Here is a 17127-nt window from a genome sequence, read left to right on the forward strand (position 1 = left end):
TACTTTCATTTTTATAAGGTTACAAATAAGTTATTATATGCTAGATCTCACATGAAAATTGTGAGAACAGTTTTAATGGATAAGTGTTGAAGCTATCTCATTATTTCATCACTATTCCTAGACATAAAATATATTTTACTTTAGTCTCTAGTTTTCTTAGGTTATTTATGCTTTAGGTTAGTACCATATTTTTACACAAATAATGCACGTGCTATAGGTTTTTTGCCAACCATGCAATTCCCTCGCACATTATTTTCCTAAGTGCTCTATGCACATTATATTTGTGGGTGTATTATTTGCAAAAATACGGTACTTATTTGTAGAGAAAACAATGACAATGCATAAGCTTAAGGTTATTTTTTACAGTATTATTTGTAATTCCAAACTATTTGGAAACTCCTAAACATTCAAGCATAAAAGGCTGGTTAAATAAACTAAGGTATAAACTATAAAAAAAAAAAAAAAAAAAAAAGTTTTTTTTTTTTATGGTGTAGTAAAAAAAAAAAAAAATTTTTTTTTTTTTTTAAAGACTATGGGATATAACAATACAAACAGATGCAAAGGAACTAAAAAAGATCTCCATAAATTGACATGGAAGAATTTCCAAAAGATAATCAGAAGTCACAATCAAGAGTGAAAAAGAGGATGTATACTATACCACCTATTGGATAAGACAGAAAGGAAAACAAAGAAAAAAGCAACAGAGAGAGAGACTCACCTTTCCAAAACGAAACAAGGGCAAGATCAACGAGGAAACAGTGTAGCTGGTGTCTACAAGAGGAGGGCAGGAGGACTGGGGAATGCGGGAAGGATGGGTCCAGGAAGGAATGACCCTTCCCTTATTATACATTTTTGCATTTCTTTTTTACTTTTGGAAGTATATTAATGGTCTACTTATTCCAATAATAAAATTAAATCAACATGGAAAAGAAGGAACTAAAACTGAAAGCACATTTAAAAAAAGAACTTACTGAAGGAGAAAAAGCAAAGCACTCTCTGAGTAACTCATAAATACAGCATTTGACATATACCTTCAGTCCTGGGCAAGAGCATGAAAGCGAATTACAAACAATTCATGAAATCTTTTCAGTAGGTTTGTTTTTGTGTGATAGGAGTTAAACGATTCTGAAAGAGTTTCATAAGCACTATATAGAATAAAAAATAGGATTGAACAAATGTGTTGATATGACTTGATATTGATTCATATTGAGTAAGAAAGATAGAGCAAGGTAAGAATGAGCCCTCTGAGCACTTGGGAATGGAAAGTGTCACTGACAATGCATGATTTCTAAAAAATGTCTATTCGTGTGTATATGCATGTATATTGCACATGCATATGTATGTAGACATATGTGTGTACCAATATGTATGTATGAGCATACACTGATGAGTTTGACTCCAGGCTAAAATCTTATCTGTGATCTTTTAGACACAACCAAAGGCAATTACAGAGTCCTTACCTGGCAGACCTCATGGGGGAGAGCTTCCATCCCCACGTCAAACTTGTTGCACATTCACTGCACTGCAGTCTCTGGAGGGAGCCGCAGTCAAGGACTCAGGCTCCCCACGACCATCCAGGCCCTTATGCATATCTGCATTGCTATCCCAAGAGCCTCCATTAGGAGGCTTCCTTATCAGGATCGGGGATTTGACTGAGACATTGTTCAGTTGCCTCTAGAGATCAACTTATTGAAGGGCCTCGAAGACAATTTTCTCCACTCTGACTCAGTACTCAGTACTTTTGCACACCTATCTCTTCCCCCTCCCTGTCTGCCTGATCCCCAGATCATAAGACAGAAGGAATCTTTTGTTCTGGGATCCCTTGGCAATGAGATGATCCACTTGTCTGCAAATATGCCTGACTCTTGGCCCAGTGCCAATCCATGGAGGAAAATGGAACATTGTAAGAAATAGCACTCTTTCTTTGTTGTTGTTGTTAGGTGTCATCGAATCGGTTCCGACTCATAGCGACCCTATGCACAACAGAACGAAACACTGCCCAGTCTTGAGCCATCCTTACAATCGTTTTTATGCTTGAGCTCATTGTTTCAGCCACTGTGTCAATCCGCCTCACCGAGGGTCTTCCTCTTTTCCGCTGACCCTGTACTCTGCCAAGCATGATGTCCTTCTTCAGGGACTCATCCCTCCTGACAACATGTCCAAAGTATGTAAGACACAGTCTCGCCATCCTTGCCTCTAAGGAGCATTCTGGCCTCACTTCCTCCAAGACAGATTTGTTCATTCTTTGGCCATCCATGGTATATTCAATATTCTTTGCCAACGCCACAATTCAAAGGCACCAACTCTTCTTCGGTCTTCCTTATTCATTGTCCAGCCTTCACATGCATATGATGTGATTGAAAATACCGTGGCTTGGGTCAGGCGCACCTTAGTCTTCAGGGTGACATCTTTGCTATTCAACACTTTGAAGAGGTCCTCTGCAGTGGCTTTGCCCAATACAATGCATCTTTTGATTTCTTGACTGCTGCTTCCATGGCTGTTGATTGTGAATCCAAGTAAAATGAAATCCTTGACAACTTCAATCTTTTCTCCGTTTATCATGATGTTGCTCATTGGTCCAGTTGTGAGGATTTTTGTTTTCTTTATGTTGAGGTGTAATCCATACTGAAGGCTGTGGTCTTTGATCTTCATTAGTAAGTGCTTCAAGTCCTCTTCACTTTCAGCAAGCAAGATTGTGTCATCTGCATAATGCAGGTTGTTAATGAGTTTTCCTCCAATCTTGATGCCCCATTCTTCTTCATATAGTCCAGCTTCTTGGATTATTTGCTCAGCATACAGATTAAATAGGTATGGTGAAAGAATACAACCCTGACACACACATTTCCTGACTTTAAACCATGCAGTATCCCCTTATTCTGTCCCAACAACTGCCTCTTGATCTATGTAAAGGTTCCTCATGAGCACAATTAAGGGTTCTGGAATTCCCATTCTTCGCAATGTTATCCATCGTTTGTTATGATCCACACAGTCGAATGCCTTTGCATAGTCAATAAAACACAGGTAAACATCCTTCTGGTATTCTCTGCTTTCAGCCAGGATCCATCTGACAACAGCAATGATATTCCTGGTTCCACATCCTCTTCTGAAACCGGCCTGAATTTCTGGCAGTTCCCTGTCGATATACTGCTGCAGCCATTTTTGAATGATCTTCAGCAAAATTTTGCTTGTGTGTGATATTAATGATATTGTTCTATAACTTCCGCATTCGGTTGGATCACCTTTCTTGGGAATAGGCATAAATATGGATCTCTTCCAGTCAGTTGGCCAGGAAGCTGTCTCCCATATTTCTTAGCATAGACGAGTGAACACCTCCAGCGCTGCATCTGTTTGTTGAAACATCGCAATTGATATTCCATCAACTCCTGGAGCCTTGTTTTTCAAGGTCAATGCCTTCAGAGCAGCTTGGACTTCTTCCTTCAATACCATTCGTTCCTGATCATATGCCACCTCTTGAAATGGTTGAATATCAACTAATTCTTTTTGGTATAATGACTCTGTGTATTCCTTCCATCTTCTTTCGATGCTTCCTGCATCATTTAATATTTTCCCCAGGGAATCCTTCACTATTGTAACTCGAGGATTGAATTTTTTCTTCAGTTCTTCCAGCTTGAGAAACGCCGAGCGTGTCCTTCCCTCTTGATCTTCCATCTCCAGCTACTGTGGGGGCTTGTGTGTTTCTGTGATGCTGGAAGCTATGCAACTGGTATTCAGATACCAGCAGGGTCACCCATGGAGGAAAGGTTTCAGCTGAGCTTCCAGACTAAGACAGACTAGGAAGAAGGACCCGGCAGTCTACTTCTGAAAAGCATTAGCCAGTGAAAACCTTATGAATAGCAGTGGAACATTGTCTCATATAGTGCTAGAAGATGAGCCCCCCAGGTTGGAAGGCACTCAAAAGATGACTGGGGAAGAACTGCCTCCTCAAAGTAGAGTCGACCTTAATGATGTGGGTGGAATAAAGCTTTCAGGACCTTCATTTGCTGATGTGGCATGACTCAAAATGAGAAGAAACAGCTGCAAACATCCATTAGTAATTGGAACCTGGAATGTACGAAGTATGAATCTAGGAAATTGCCAAAAATGAAATGGAATGCATAAACATCGATATCCTAGGCATTAGTGAGCTGAAATGGACTGGTATTGGCCATTTTGAATCGGACAATCATATAGTCTATTATGCTGGGAATGACAACTCGAAGAGGAATGGTGTTGCATTCATCCTTAAAAAGAACATTTCAAGATCTATCCTGAAGTACAATGCTGTCAGTGATAGGGTAATATCCATACACCTACAACGAAGACCAGTTAATACAACTATTATTCAAATTTACATACTAACCACCAAGGCCAAAGATGATGAAATAGAAGATTTTCATCAGTTGCTGCAGCCTGAAATTGATCAAACATGCAATCAAGACACATTGATAATTACTGGTGATTTTAATGCAAAAGTTGGAAACAAAGAAGAAGGATCAGTAGTTGGAAAATATGGCCTTGGCGATAGAAACAATCAAATGATAGAATTTTGCAAGATCAAGGACTTCTTCATTGCAAATACCTTCTTTCACCAACATAAATGGCGAATATACACATGGACCTCGCCAGATGGAACACACAGAAATCAAATTGACTACATCTGTGGAAAGAGACGATGGAAAAGCTCAATACCATCAGTCAGAACAAGGCCAGGGGCCAACTGTGGAACAGACCATCAATTGCTCATATGCAAGTTCAAGCTGAAACTGAAGAAAATCAGAGCAAGTCCATGAGAGCCAAAATATGACCTCGAGTATATCCTTTCTTGTTTAGCTTATTGCATATACTATTGTAGTACGTGAATAAAGGCTTAATTGTTACCTTCTGTTTGCTTCATTATCTTAATTAACCACTAGACACCTGGCAGCTCTGACAAATTTGCATAATGTACATGGTGGTCAATTAAGCAAAATGCCTTTCTGAAAAAGCAAAATCCTGAAGATATCAGGTAACATTTTTGGAAGCTGGTAGAATAGTTGGTTGGCACTTTTGGAGGGGTGAATACATCATTTGCAGGATTTGAGGATCCCACGGTGCACTTCTCAGGGATGCCACTGGTCTCAGGAAATGCTGGCTAACGTTATTGTTCATGGTGTTGTTGGGCGAGGCACTCTAAAGAGTGTTTGCATAAGCTCTTCTGTCCTATGGGTGAACACTGGTGTTTCTTTTAGCCTCCAACTTCCTGCCAAGTTCATCCTATTGGTCAAAATTAGAGATAAAAACAGGGGGGCTCTTTGAGAGCTAGGAGAGCAATTATTTGGCTGCTGCTTAGGGTCCTCTGGCAAAGGAACCAAAAGTCATCTTAGATCCTGTGACATGATTTACACAAAATGACTATTTTTTAGTTCTAAACAGATTCCTGGCACTGATAGACAGTCAACAGTGAAGCGGGTTATTGAGACTCATGCCCTTAATTGAATAATGTCATTAATATCACACGTAAGTAAATTTTGCTGAAGAACATTCAAAAGCAGTTGCAGCAGTACATCTACATAGAACTGCCAGAAATTCAAGCCAGATTCAGAAGAGGACGTGGAACAAGGGATATCATTGCTGATGTCAGATGGATCCTGGCTGAAAGCAGAGAGTACCAGAAAGATATTTACCTGTGTTTTATTGACCATTCGATCGTGTGGATCATAACAAATTATGGATAACATTGTGAAGAATGGGAATTCCAGAACATTTCATTGTGCTCATGAGGAACCTGCACACAGATCAAGAGCAGTCGTTCAAACAGAACAAAAGGATATCGAGTGGCTTAATGTCAGGAAAGGTGTGTGTCAGGGTTGTATCCTTTCATCATGCTTATTCAGTTTGTAAGCTGAGCAAATAATCTGAGAAACTGACCTATATGAAGAATTCAGCATCAGGATTGGAGGAAGGCTCATTAACAACCAGTGATATGCAGATGACACAACCTTGCTTCTGGAAAGTGAAGAGGACTTGAGGCACTTACTGAAGACCAAAGGCTACAGTCTTCAGTATGGATTACACCTCAACATAAAGAAAGCAAAAATCCTCACAACTGGACCAATAAGCAACATCATGATAAATGGAGAAAAGAAGTTGTCAAGGATTGCATTTTACTTGGATTCACAATCAACACCCATGGAAGCAGCAGTTAAGAAATCAAATGATGCATTACATTGAGCAAATCTGCTGCAAAGGACCTCTTTAAAGTCTTAAAAAGCAAAGATGTCATGTTGAGGACTAAGATGCTCCTGACCCAAGCCATGGTGTTTTCAATCACCTCATATGCATGAGAAAACTGAACAGTGAATAAGGAAGAACAAAGAAGAATTGACAACTTTGAATTAAGGTGTTGGCAAAGACTATTGAATATACCATGGACTAAACAAATCTGTCTTAGAAGTACAGCCAGAATGCTCCTTAGAAGCAAGGATGGCAAGACTTCATCTCACATACTTTGGACATGTTATCAGGAGGGATCAGTCCTTGGAGAAGGACATCTTGCTTGGTAATGTAGAGGGTCAGTGAAAAAGAAGAAGACCCTCAATGAGATGGAATGACACAGTGGCTGTAACAATGGCCTTAAGCATAACAACAATCATGAGGATGGTGCAGGACCTGGTGGTGTTTCATTCTGTTGTGTATAGGGTCGCTATGAGTCAGAACCTACTCAACAGCACTGAATAACAACAACAACCACATGCCTTTAACAATCCAAAAAGAACTTACGGAATTGGTACTTTGCCTCCACAATGAAGGAGCTAATCTTCCTAAACTTAGTGAGAAGGAGCAGTATCTAATGGGGCTCATCATTACAGAACCCCTACTTCAAAGTGCCCTGACAGTGACCACATTTTCTCAGCAGGAGGAAGAAGGGAGAAAAAAGGAGGGACACACCCGAAATCCTATTCTTCCTCAGCCAGGTCCTATTTGGGCTCCGACCCACAGGTTTGGCAGATATGTAATTGCCTGCCGCTGAAAAACATGTTGGGACTTACCTTGCAGTGGCTATTCTGGCCCTGTGAGCCACCCTAGTGGTACCTTGTTCTACAGTGAGGGAGTAGAACCAGTAGACGATATCAACCAGACTCAGATTTGTGGGTTTGTTTGTGCTGCTCATGCTGGTTATCAAGCTCAATTAAATCATCTCATAGGGTCAGGAAGAATCCCTGGTGGTACAATGGTTAAGCACTTATCTGCTAACTGAGAAGTTGGTGGTTCAGATTCACCCAGTGGCTCCACATGGGAAAGACCTGATGATCTGCTCCAATAAAGATTACAGACAAGAAAATGCTAAAGGGCTAGAACTATGTCACATGGGGTCACTATGAGTTGAAAATCGACTTGACAGCACCTAACAACAATATAGAGTCAGAACAATTGGTCTGTGACACAATCCAAATTTTAACTGAGAAATTTCTAGGCATGGGAAAAGAGGCTATTATCAAGATAGCAAAGAAGGATCAGCAGAGAGAGAGACATAAAAATTGTAGTCAAGTGCTCTCTTCTGGACAACCTGGACAAGGGTTTTCTCAAAAAGATCTCTGGGTTTGGTTAGTCAATAATGAAATCTCGATGGATGAAATTGATGAGCTCCCCATCAAGGAACTCATGTCAGGTAATGGGACATGGGGATAAGATAGGCGACCACATTGCAGTCAACCTGGCCCAAAGACTGCTAAGACATACAAGTGGTATTCCCTCTCGGTCTCCCAGTGAATCAGAAATGAATCACAGAGGCCTGTAAATGTTTACCCAAAACATTTGATTAAAAAAGATAAAAACCTAGTGTCAGGGGGGCAGGTACCTGACAAAATCAGAGTTCAATGGGGAGGTGGAGGAGAATTGCATTTCTTGGGCTTTTTTGATATTTGTGCAAAGGTGACTGTGACCCCTGCACTCCTAGCACCAGGATAAAAGTGGATAACAGACGATGCTCTCTGGGTTCTGAGGCCACCAACACCAGGACCCTTACCCAGGTCACACTATGGGTGGACCTCTTAGAATTCCTCTGAGCCGCCATTGTTCTCACATCCACTACTAAATGGATTATTGGTGTTCACCTCCCAGCCCTGACAGGAACTGTTGCTGTTTGGATCATTTTAGTGGAACTTGTGAAAGACCTAAAAGCTACCTGACTACCTGTGCTTACCTCTTTTGTTTCCTAAAAGCATATCAATTGCCTGGGGGAGGAAAAAAAATAACTACCTTCATTGCTGATGTTAAAAAAGTCAAAGTTCCCTGTGAGATTACTTCTTCACTCAATATCCTTGTCTGACTTGATCACGAGTCCTCAGATGCCTGGCAACTCACCACGGATCATAGGTGCTCAATACCGTAATGCCACCACTGGTACAGGCAGTATTTGACATTGTGATTGTCACAGAGACTGTTGACCAAGATGAGAGAACTTGGTATTCAGCAAATGACATCACAAATACCTTTTTCAACAACCTGTCTATCTGGATAATAAAGATCGGTTTGCCATTATGTGGAATGGGTTATGTTTCACTTTGAATTTCCTTCTATAAGGTTACCTAAATCTCCTAACTCTCTGTCATCAATGGGTAAGCTGCGACCTGGGAAAAGTACGACTCTGAGAGGAACCTTCCAACATATGGATGACATCCTCCTGGTACGCTCAGACAAGGTTACCAACCGACAAGGACTGAACATACTGACACACGTGTAGCAGCAACGTGGCTGGGCCATCAAAACAGACAAGGTACAAGGACCTAGTAACTAAGTGGTCCTGAGCATGATTCAAAATATCTCATTCTGGAGGAGACAATTGCCCTGTCTGTCCAACAAATAAAAAGGAGCTCAGAGATTGGTGGGACTATTTGCTAATGGTGCTTTAACATTCACCATGCAGGCATATTGATGATACCCATCTACTGAGTTAACGGAAATGCTGCTGCCTTTTAGTAGGACACCAAACAAGAGGATCTTGTGGAGGCCCTACAATGTGTACCCCAGGCTGCCTCTATGCTGGTCCTCACTGATCCACATTTGCTATTTGAGACACAGGTCTCGGCAACCTTGTAGTTCACCAGTTAGGCCCATGGAAGAAGAATAGTGCTACAGGTGAGAGGTGCCCATTGAGCTTTTAGACCTGTTAGTTTAGGCCAGTTAGTTGAAAGACACACCCTATAGGAGAAAATTACTAGCCTGCTTTGGGGCCTAGGTAGATACCGAGCACAAGACCTATACCTATGAAATAGTCTTATGACCAGTAAGTCCAACCAAAGTGTGTCAGTTCTATTGCTTTTGTCAACTTTTGAGGGTCAGAGGGAATAGCACTTGTATGTCTTTGGGGCCTTAGGGCCAGACTGACTGTAGTGTGGCCACCTACCATAGCCCTCAATGCCCATTACCTGGCATGAGCTCCTTGGTAGAAAGCCCATCAAGGGTATTCAAGCTTTAGGTCAAAGTGCAGACTTCCTGTAAAATATACGCTCAAACACATATCAGGTGGGAAAAAACAAGAAAACAAAATCTTCTAATAATCTTAATCTAAAATATTTTCAACTATTGATAATTATTTATACTTACGTTTGAGTTTTTCCTCTTTGAAAATGCTTTGCTTGTCTACTTCTGTTTGGGTTTTTAACACTGAATCTTGATTCTCAGGCATAAGATTTTCATCTGGTACTTCATCAAGAGCTACAAAAAGAGATGCATTTAATCCACTAAATAGAAAAAGAGACCTGTTGTGAAATCTCAAGATTTCAAATTCATAGCAAGTGTACAGCAATTATAAAAGTATACAGCAATTTTCTCTTACTTTATAGCTACAAGAAAATTGACACAAAAAGTGTAAGGGCAGTTTCGATGGCTTTGTGTGAAAGTTATCTCATTATTTCATTAATATTTCTAGACATCAAATATATTTTATGTTTTTCTCTAATTTTCATTGGTTAATACATTTTTATAGACCAAACAATGAAAATCACATGCACAAGTTATTTATTTAAACATTACCTGTAATTGCAAAATAGCCAACACTACCTAAGTGTTCAGGCAAAGCAGACTGATTGATAAACTCAGCTATAGAACATAGAATAGGTTCTAGAAAATATGGGATATAATGTAGTACCAACAGATGTAAGGTATGAAAAAGACCTCCACAAGCTAGCATGGAAGAATTTCCAGGAGACCATTTAAAGTAGAAAGAGTATGCTACCCTTTGGGTAAGAAAAATAGAGAAATTAATAAAAAAAAAAAAATACTTATACAGAGAAATGGAAGGATACTTTCCCTCACAAAATGAAATACAGGAAATATAAGTCAGGAAAAAAAATAGTTGATTATCATCAAGAGGAGAAGAGAAGGACTGGGGAAAGCAGGGGTAGGAGTACAATGCAAGGAACGATATGCCTCTCAGTATGTCTTTTTGTATGTTTTTTCTTTATGTTCTACATACTATAATAATAAAAATTAAACCATTAAGGATAAAAAACAAGCAAACAAACATATTGCCTCAAGTCAGTTGCTACTCCTAGTGACCCTATAGGACAGAGTAGAACTGCCCCATAGCGTTTCCAAAGAGCAGCTGCTGGATTTGAACTGCCGACCTTTAGGTTAGCAGTCTTAGCTCTTAACCAGGGCTAGGTAAGAAGGGGAAACTAAAACTGTGAGCAAACTAAACGAATGAATTGAAAAAAAAAAAAAAAACCATTAATCCAAGAAAGTCATGAATATCGTATGTGATCTATATTCTCAGTCCTGGGTGATGAAATCTTTTTAGTAGGTTTGTTTCTGCAGTTGCATGAGCTACACAATTCTAAAACAATTTTAGAAGCATTATAAGATTGAGCATGTGATGATGTTCAGAGTCAGGATCACACTGCAGAAGAAAGGACATACGCATATGACATGGAGGAAGGCAAGGGTGAGGTTTACAATTAACTTTATCCAAAGAATTTGGGCTTTGTTCCTGATAATCTCTAAAACCTTGTAACTTCCCCTGGTGATTGAAGTCTCTTTGTTTTCTAGGAGATCTCCAGACCACAACTAAAGGGTTATGCTAATGAGGTGACTCAGGTGGGGCTGGCCAGACCAAAAGACCACCGAGGTATGACAGCTGACCTGGGCAGCCAGAAGAGCATGATTCAATCAATCATGCCTATGTAATGAGGCCCCAATAAAGGCTCAAGACATGGAAGCTCTCTGGGCTTCCTTGTTGGTGATAAACATCAATGTACATGGGAAGGTAGCATATCCCTTTCTGGAACATGGAAACTTTATATTAGGAACCCTCCCAGACCTCACTCTATGTGTCTCTTCATTTGTATCCTTTTTTGCTGTAATAAAACTATAATCATAAGTATAACATTTTCCATGACTTCTGTGAGTCGTTCTAGCGAATTATCAAACCTGAGGGACAAGTGGGAGACAGCAGGTCAGAAGAGGGGGTGGGGAGGAACTTCTGAGCTGGTATCCTGGACAGGTAGAGGGAATCCCCAAATTTGTAGCCACTGGATCAGAAAGGAGAGAGTCTGAGGAGGGTGCCAGAGCTTGCTGCTAGAATCTTGAAGGGGTAGGAGAAAAAACCTGAATTTGTAGCCAGTGGGTTAGAAGTGGGAGGAGCCCTGAGGGCTCTCAAGCTTGTGGCTGGTATCTGATGTCTTAGGCTTACTTGGAGGTCTGGAGGACTGTGTTCTTTAACTTGTGAGATCTGATACAGCTCTCCAGGTGATTAGGGTCAGAAGTGCGGCACGTGCAGCTGCCGTCAGAACAGAAGTGGAAAGTAGGGATTTTGATTTATGACCATTTTTATCCTCATTGCAAGAAAGAGACATGGGGATGGACTGGAATTGAAGGTATCACTGAGAAGTTATGCTTTCAAAAATAGGCTTATGCATTTGTACTGCACGTATATGTGCACATGGAGATGTATGTAGGTATATATGTGTATGAATATATATACACACACACACACACACCAGGGAAATCTGGATCCCGGCCAATATATTATTTGTGATCATTCAGGTCCTACTACAGGCAATGAGAAAGGCTTTACAAGGTGCACAGGTGGCTGTGATCCCCACATTCCTGACAGTAGGATGAGGGGGAAACAATGATGCTGTCTGATTAGGGGTCCAAGATCACCACCACCAGGGCTCTAAACCAGGCCAGACTCTTGTAGTTCCCTTTGGGCCCCTAAAAACATTCATTGCTATCATGCCATCTCTTGAATGCATTATTAGTATAATGCAACTCTCTGGGAATTGCTACAGTCAGGGCTACTGTTTTTAATCTTGTGAAAGAGCATGAAATGACCTGGCTACCTGTGTCTAGCACCACTGTCTCCCAAAGTCAGTATCAATTTCCAGGAGAAGAAAAAGAAATAGCTGCCCTCATTTCTCATCCTAACGAACCCACGTTCTCCATGAGACTATCACTCCGTGCATCTGACTTGATCTCAAGATCCGGGTTCTTGGATTATAGGCACTCCATGTCATTGTGCTGCATCTGGCACTGGAGTTCTGAAAACTGGGACTGTCACAGAAGCTGTAGACCAAGCTGAAAAACTCTTTTCACTTTCTTGAACAAGTCCTTTGATGCATAAAATGTTTAATTTGATAAAATCCAATCTATCTATTTTGTATTTTGCAACTCATGCTTTTGGTGTCATATCTAAGAATCCATAGTTAAAAACTAGTTACTGAAACAGTACCCTTATGTTTTATGGATTTATATCCCACATTTATGTCCTGGATCCATTCTGAGTTAATTTTTGTATACTCCGTGAAGCGTGGGTCCAGCTTCATTCTTTTGCATTTGGAAATCCAGTTGACCCAGCACCACAGGATTTCCAAGGCTTTAAATCTTTACGGAAGCAGACTACCCATATTTCTCCCATACAGCAGCTAGTAGGTTCAAACCACTGAACTTTAGTTAGCAGCTGAGAGCTTAACCACTGCACTACCAGGGCTCCTAACTAACAAGTGAATAAAGCCTTAATAGTTACTTTTCATTTGGCTCCTTATCTTAATTGACTACCTCAAAGCTGGCAGCTCTCTCTGTCTGACAAATTGGCTGAGCGTGTAGCGTGGTCAATTAAGCACAACACCCATCTAGAAAGGCAAAAGCCCAAAGTTGGGGTAGGAGGATTTAGGGAAGAGCTAACGGATTCCTTGGGGTACTCTCAGATGTGCTAAGAGATCACCTGCAAGAGTCTGAGGATCCCACAGAGGATTTCACCTGCCAAGCCAGTGGGTCTCTGAAAATGGTAGAAGATGCAGCAGAGAATTCTGGAGAGTACTGTTATCGTTGTTAGGTGCCAACAAGTCAGTTCCGACTCATAGGGACACTATGTATAACAGAATGAAAGACAGACAGTCCGGTGCCATCCTCACAATTGTTTCTATGTTTGATCTCATAGTTGCAGCCACTGTTTCAATCCATCTCATTGCAGGTCTTCCTCTTTTTCACTGACCCTCTACCAAATATGATGTCCTTCTCCAAGGACAGGCCCTCCCTCATAACATGTCCAAGGTACATGTGACAAACTCTCACCATCCTTTCAAGGATGCACTTCTTCCAAGACAGATGTGTTCATTCTTCTGGCAGTCCATGGTATATTCAATATTCTTCTCCAACACAATAATTCAAAGGCATCAATCCTTTTTTGATCTTCCTGATTCATTTTCCAGCTTTTGCATGCATATTAAAAAACCAAAAACCAAACCCATTGCATCGAGTCAATTCTGACTTATAGCACCCTATAAGGACAGAGTAGAACTGCCCCATAGGGTTTTCAAGGAGCTCCTGGTGGATTTGAACTGCTGACCTTCTGGTTAGCAGCCATAGCTCTTAACCACTATACCACCAGGGTTTTCACACACGTTAGGTGATTAAAATTATCATGGTTTGGGTCAGGGGAACCTTAGACCTCAAAGTGACATCTTTCCTTTTAAACACTAAAGAAGTGTCTGGCAGCATATTTTCCCAATGAAATATGTCATTTGATTTCTTAACTGCTGTTTCCATGGCCATTGCTCGTAGAGCCAAGTAAAATGAAATCCCTGACAACTTCCTTATTTTCTCCATTTATCATGAAGTTGCTTATTGGCTCAGTTGTGGGGATTTTTATTTTCTTTACCTTGAGGTGTAATCCATACTGAAGGCTGTAGTCTCTGATTTTCATCAGTAAATGCTTCAAGTCCTCTTTGCTTTCAGCAAGCAAGATTGTATCATCTGCATATCACAGGTTGTTAATGAGTCTTTCTGGAATCCTGATGTCACATTCTTCTTCAGATAGTCCAGCTTCTTGTACTATTTGCTCAGCATACAGACTTAATAAGTATGTGAAAACGTTCAACCCTGATGCACACTTTTTCTGATTTTAAGTTACACAGTATTCCCTTTTAGTTTGAACTACTGCCTCTTGGTCAATGTACAGGTTCCTCATGAGCACAATTAAGTGCTGTGGGATTCACATTCTTTGTAATGTTACCCACAGTTTGTTATGATCCACACAGTTGAATGCCTTTTAACATAGACAATAAAACACAGGTAAACATCTTTTTGGCATCCCCTGATTTCAGCTAAAAGCCATTACACATTAGCAATGATATTTTTCAATCCACCTCCTCTTCTGAATTTGGTTTGAATTCCTGTTCAACCATTTCTGAATTATCTTCCACAAAATTTTACTTGTGTGTGATATTAATGATATTGTTCGATAATTTGCATAGTCAGTGAGATCACCTTTCTTTGAAATGGCCACATATATGCATCTCTTCCAGTCAGTTGGCCAGGAAACTGTCTTCCAAGTTTCATGGCACAGACAAGTAAGCTAGTACTGGATTCTTTCTATAACCTTTTCTGTTCTCACAGAGACCACCGCTCCTTCACTTTAGTCTCTAACTTCCCTTATAAGCTTTTATGGTGGGTCAAATTAAAGATCTAACAGACGGGCTGTATGAAAACTAGCGAAGCAATTGCCTGGCTATTGCTTATGGTCCTCCAGGAAAGGGAACAAAAGTCATCAGAGACCAAGTGAGTCAGGTGGCGCCAAATAACTATTGCTAGCTCTAAGAAGGACCCTGATGATGACCAAAAGCCTGAAATTCACTGAGTTATGAGGCTTATGCCTTTAGTTAAAAGTAATGTAGAGCCTTTCAGAATTGCTTCACATAGAGACCCACAGATATCTTGCAAACTTGGTGAATTCACCTCTAGATGAAGGAGTTAATCTTGTAAAACATAGTGATGGAGAATGGCATCTTGAGGAAAGCATCATTACAGACCCCCTCCTTCAGACTGCCCTGACAGCAACCACTTATCCTCAGCAGAACGAGGAAGTAGGAGGAAGTCAGTAGGCCTTAAACACCCAACACCCTCTGCTACCTCAATTGGGTACTATTTGAAATCCTAAAGGTTTGGCACACCTGTGATGAGTTCTGGCCAATAGAAAACATGTTTGGATCACACTGGCAGGGGCTCTGGTGGTCCTGAAAGCCACCCTGATGATCCTTGGGTGTAAAATGAAGCAGTGCTAACAGCAAATGATGAGACCATTAAACAGACTCAGATTTCTAGGTTTGTTTGTGCCACTCCTGCTGGTTAGCACACTCAATTAAAACTCCTCATAAAGTCAGCGACACTATCTGGATCTTAATTGACAAATTGCAGGACATGAAAAATCAGTTACTGTCAATATTACAAAGACTGAACAGCAAAGAGAGCAACATAAAAATGGTAATGGGCACTCTCCCCTGACAATCCATGCAAGGGCCTTTCAAAAAAAGTTCCTAAGCCTGGTTAATAAAAAGTGAGGCCACAGAGAACGAGAATGATGGGGTGATCATCTGGGAACTCATGGCTGGGCACTACGGAATTGGGAGATGATGCATGGCCCCTCTAGGGTGTGCATAGTGAAGGCTCCTAGGACTAATACAAGTACCATGCCCTCTGCCCCTCCAAGTCAACTTATATTTCAATCAGGGAGTTCCATTAGTGCACTAATATTTATATAAAACTCAAGACTCTCAAAAAAAAAAAAAAAAAAGCAAATATAGGTACTTTAAGGTCTCACTGTCCCAGGAAAACTGAAATCTTATTGCAAGGTCTGAGTTCACTAAGGGACATGGAGGATAATTGAAATTTTTGGCCTTTCAGATACCAGTGCACAGATAACCATGATTTCCTTATTCTTAGCAATGAGATGAGTGGGCACAGACTATACTGTCTGGTTTGGGGTCTGAGCTTGCAACCACCAGGCCTCTTACTAAGATCAGATTAAAAAGACTGGCCATCCCCAGGTTACAAACCAGATCCATTGCTAAATTTGTCTTTAAGTGGAATTTGTGGGTAATTCAGAACAAGTACATAGAATTTGTCTTAGTATATAGTACATATTTTACCTTTCTATGCATATAAAACACAAGAAAACTTACAAAATGCACAATATTTTCACGAGCATCACAAAGTAGTGCACATGTTTGTTATTAAGAACCATTGTATTTTAACTCAAATTTTTCATGTAATATGCTTTAGGGCAGTCCATTGTTAAGTACAAGTTGTCCAGAAGTCAGACGTTCCTAACCCAGGGATTGCATGTAGGTCTCTTTGCACCCTTCAAAATGTCCATTGCTATGGCATCCACTATTGAGTGCATTATTAGTACAAATATATTTTCCATCTGAAACTCAGCTGCCTTCACCCCCTGTCCTATTGGAATTGCTACAGTTAGAGCTATTGTTTTGGATCTTGTGAAAGACCGTGAAACTATCTGACTACCTGTGCCGAGCTCCATTATCTCCCAAAACCAATCAACAAACCAAACCCAGTGCCGTCCAGTCGATTCCGACTCATAACGACCCTATAGGACAGAGTAGAACTGCTCCATAGAGTTCCCAAGGAGCACCTGGTGGATTTGAACTGCCGACCCTTTGGTTAGCAGCTGTAGCACTTAACCACTACTCCACCAGGGTTTCCTTATCTCCCAAAGTCAGTATCAGTTTCCAGGGGGAGAAAAATAAATAGCTGCCCTCATTTCTGATCTTAAGAGAGCCAAGTTTTCTGTGAGACTATTGTTCCATGCGGTAGTTGTTTCTGACTTGTTTGGAAGGCCATGGGTGCTTG

General features: G+C 40.7%; 1 protein-coding gene across 1 annotated transcript in view; it reads right to left on the minus strand.

The window, feature by feature from the left end:
• The window catches only part of CCDC7 (coiled-coil domain containing 7), a 415568-nt gene that overhangs the window by 77908 nt on the left and 320533 nt on the right, over positions 1–17127 (minus strand). The window contains exon 29 of the mRNA XM_064285199.1: positions 9586–9696. Within this exon, the coding sequence (XP_064141269.1) occupies positions 9586–9696 (111 nt within the window). The remainder of the gene's footprint in view (positions 1–9585; positions 9697–17127) is intronic.

Source organism: Loxodonta africana, chromosome 4, assembly GCF_030014295.1.
Source record: "Loxodonta africana isolate mLoxAfr1 chromosome 4, mLoxAfr1.hap2, whole genome shotgun sequence".
NCBI classification, from domain to species: Eukaryota; Metazoa; Chordata; class Mammalia; order Proboscidea; family Elephantidae; genus Loxodonta; species Loxodonta africana.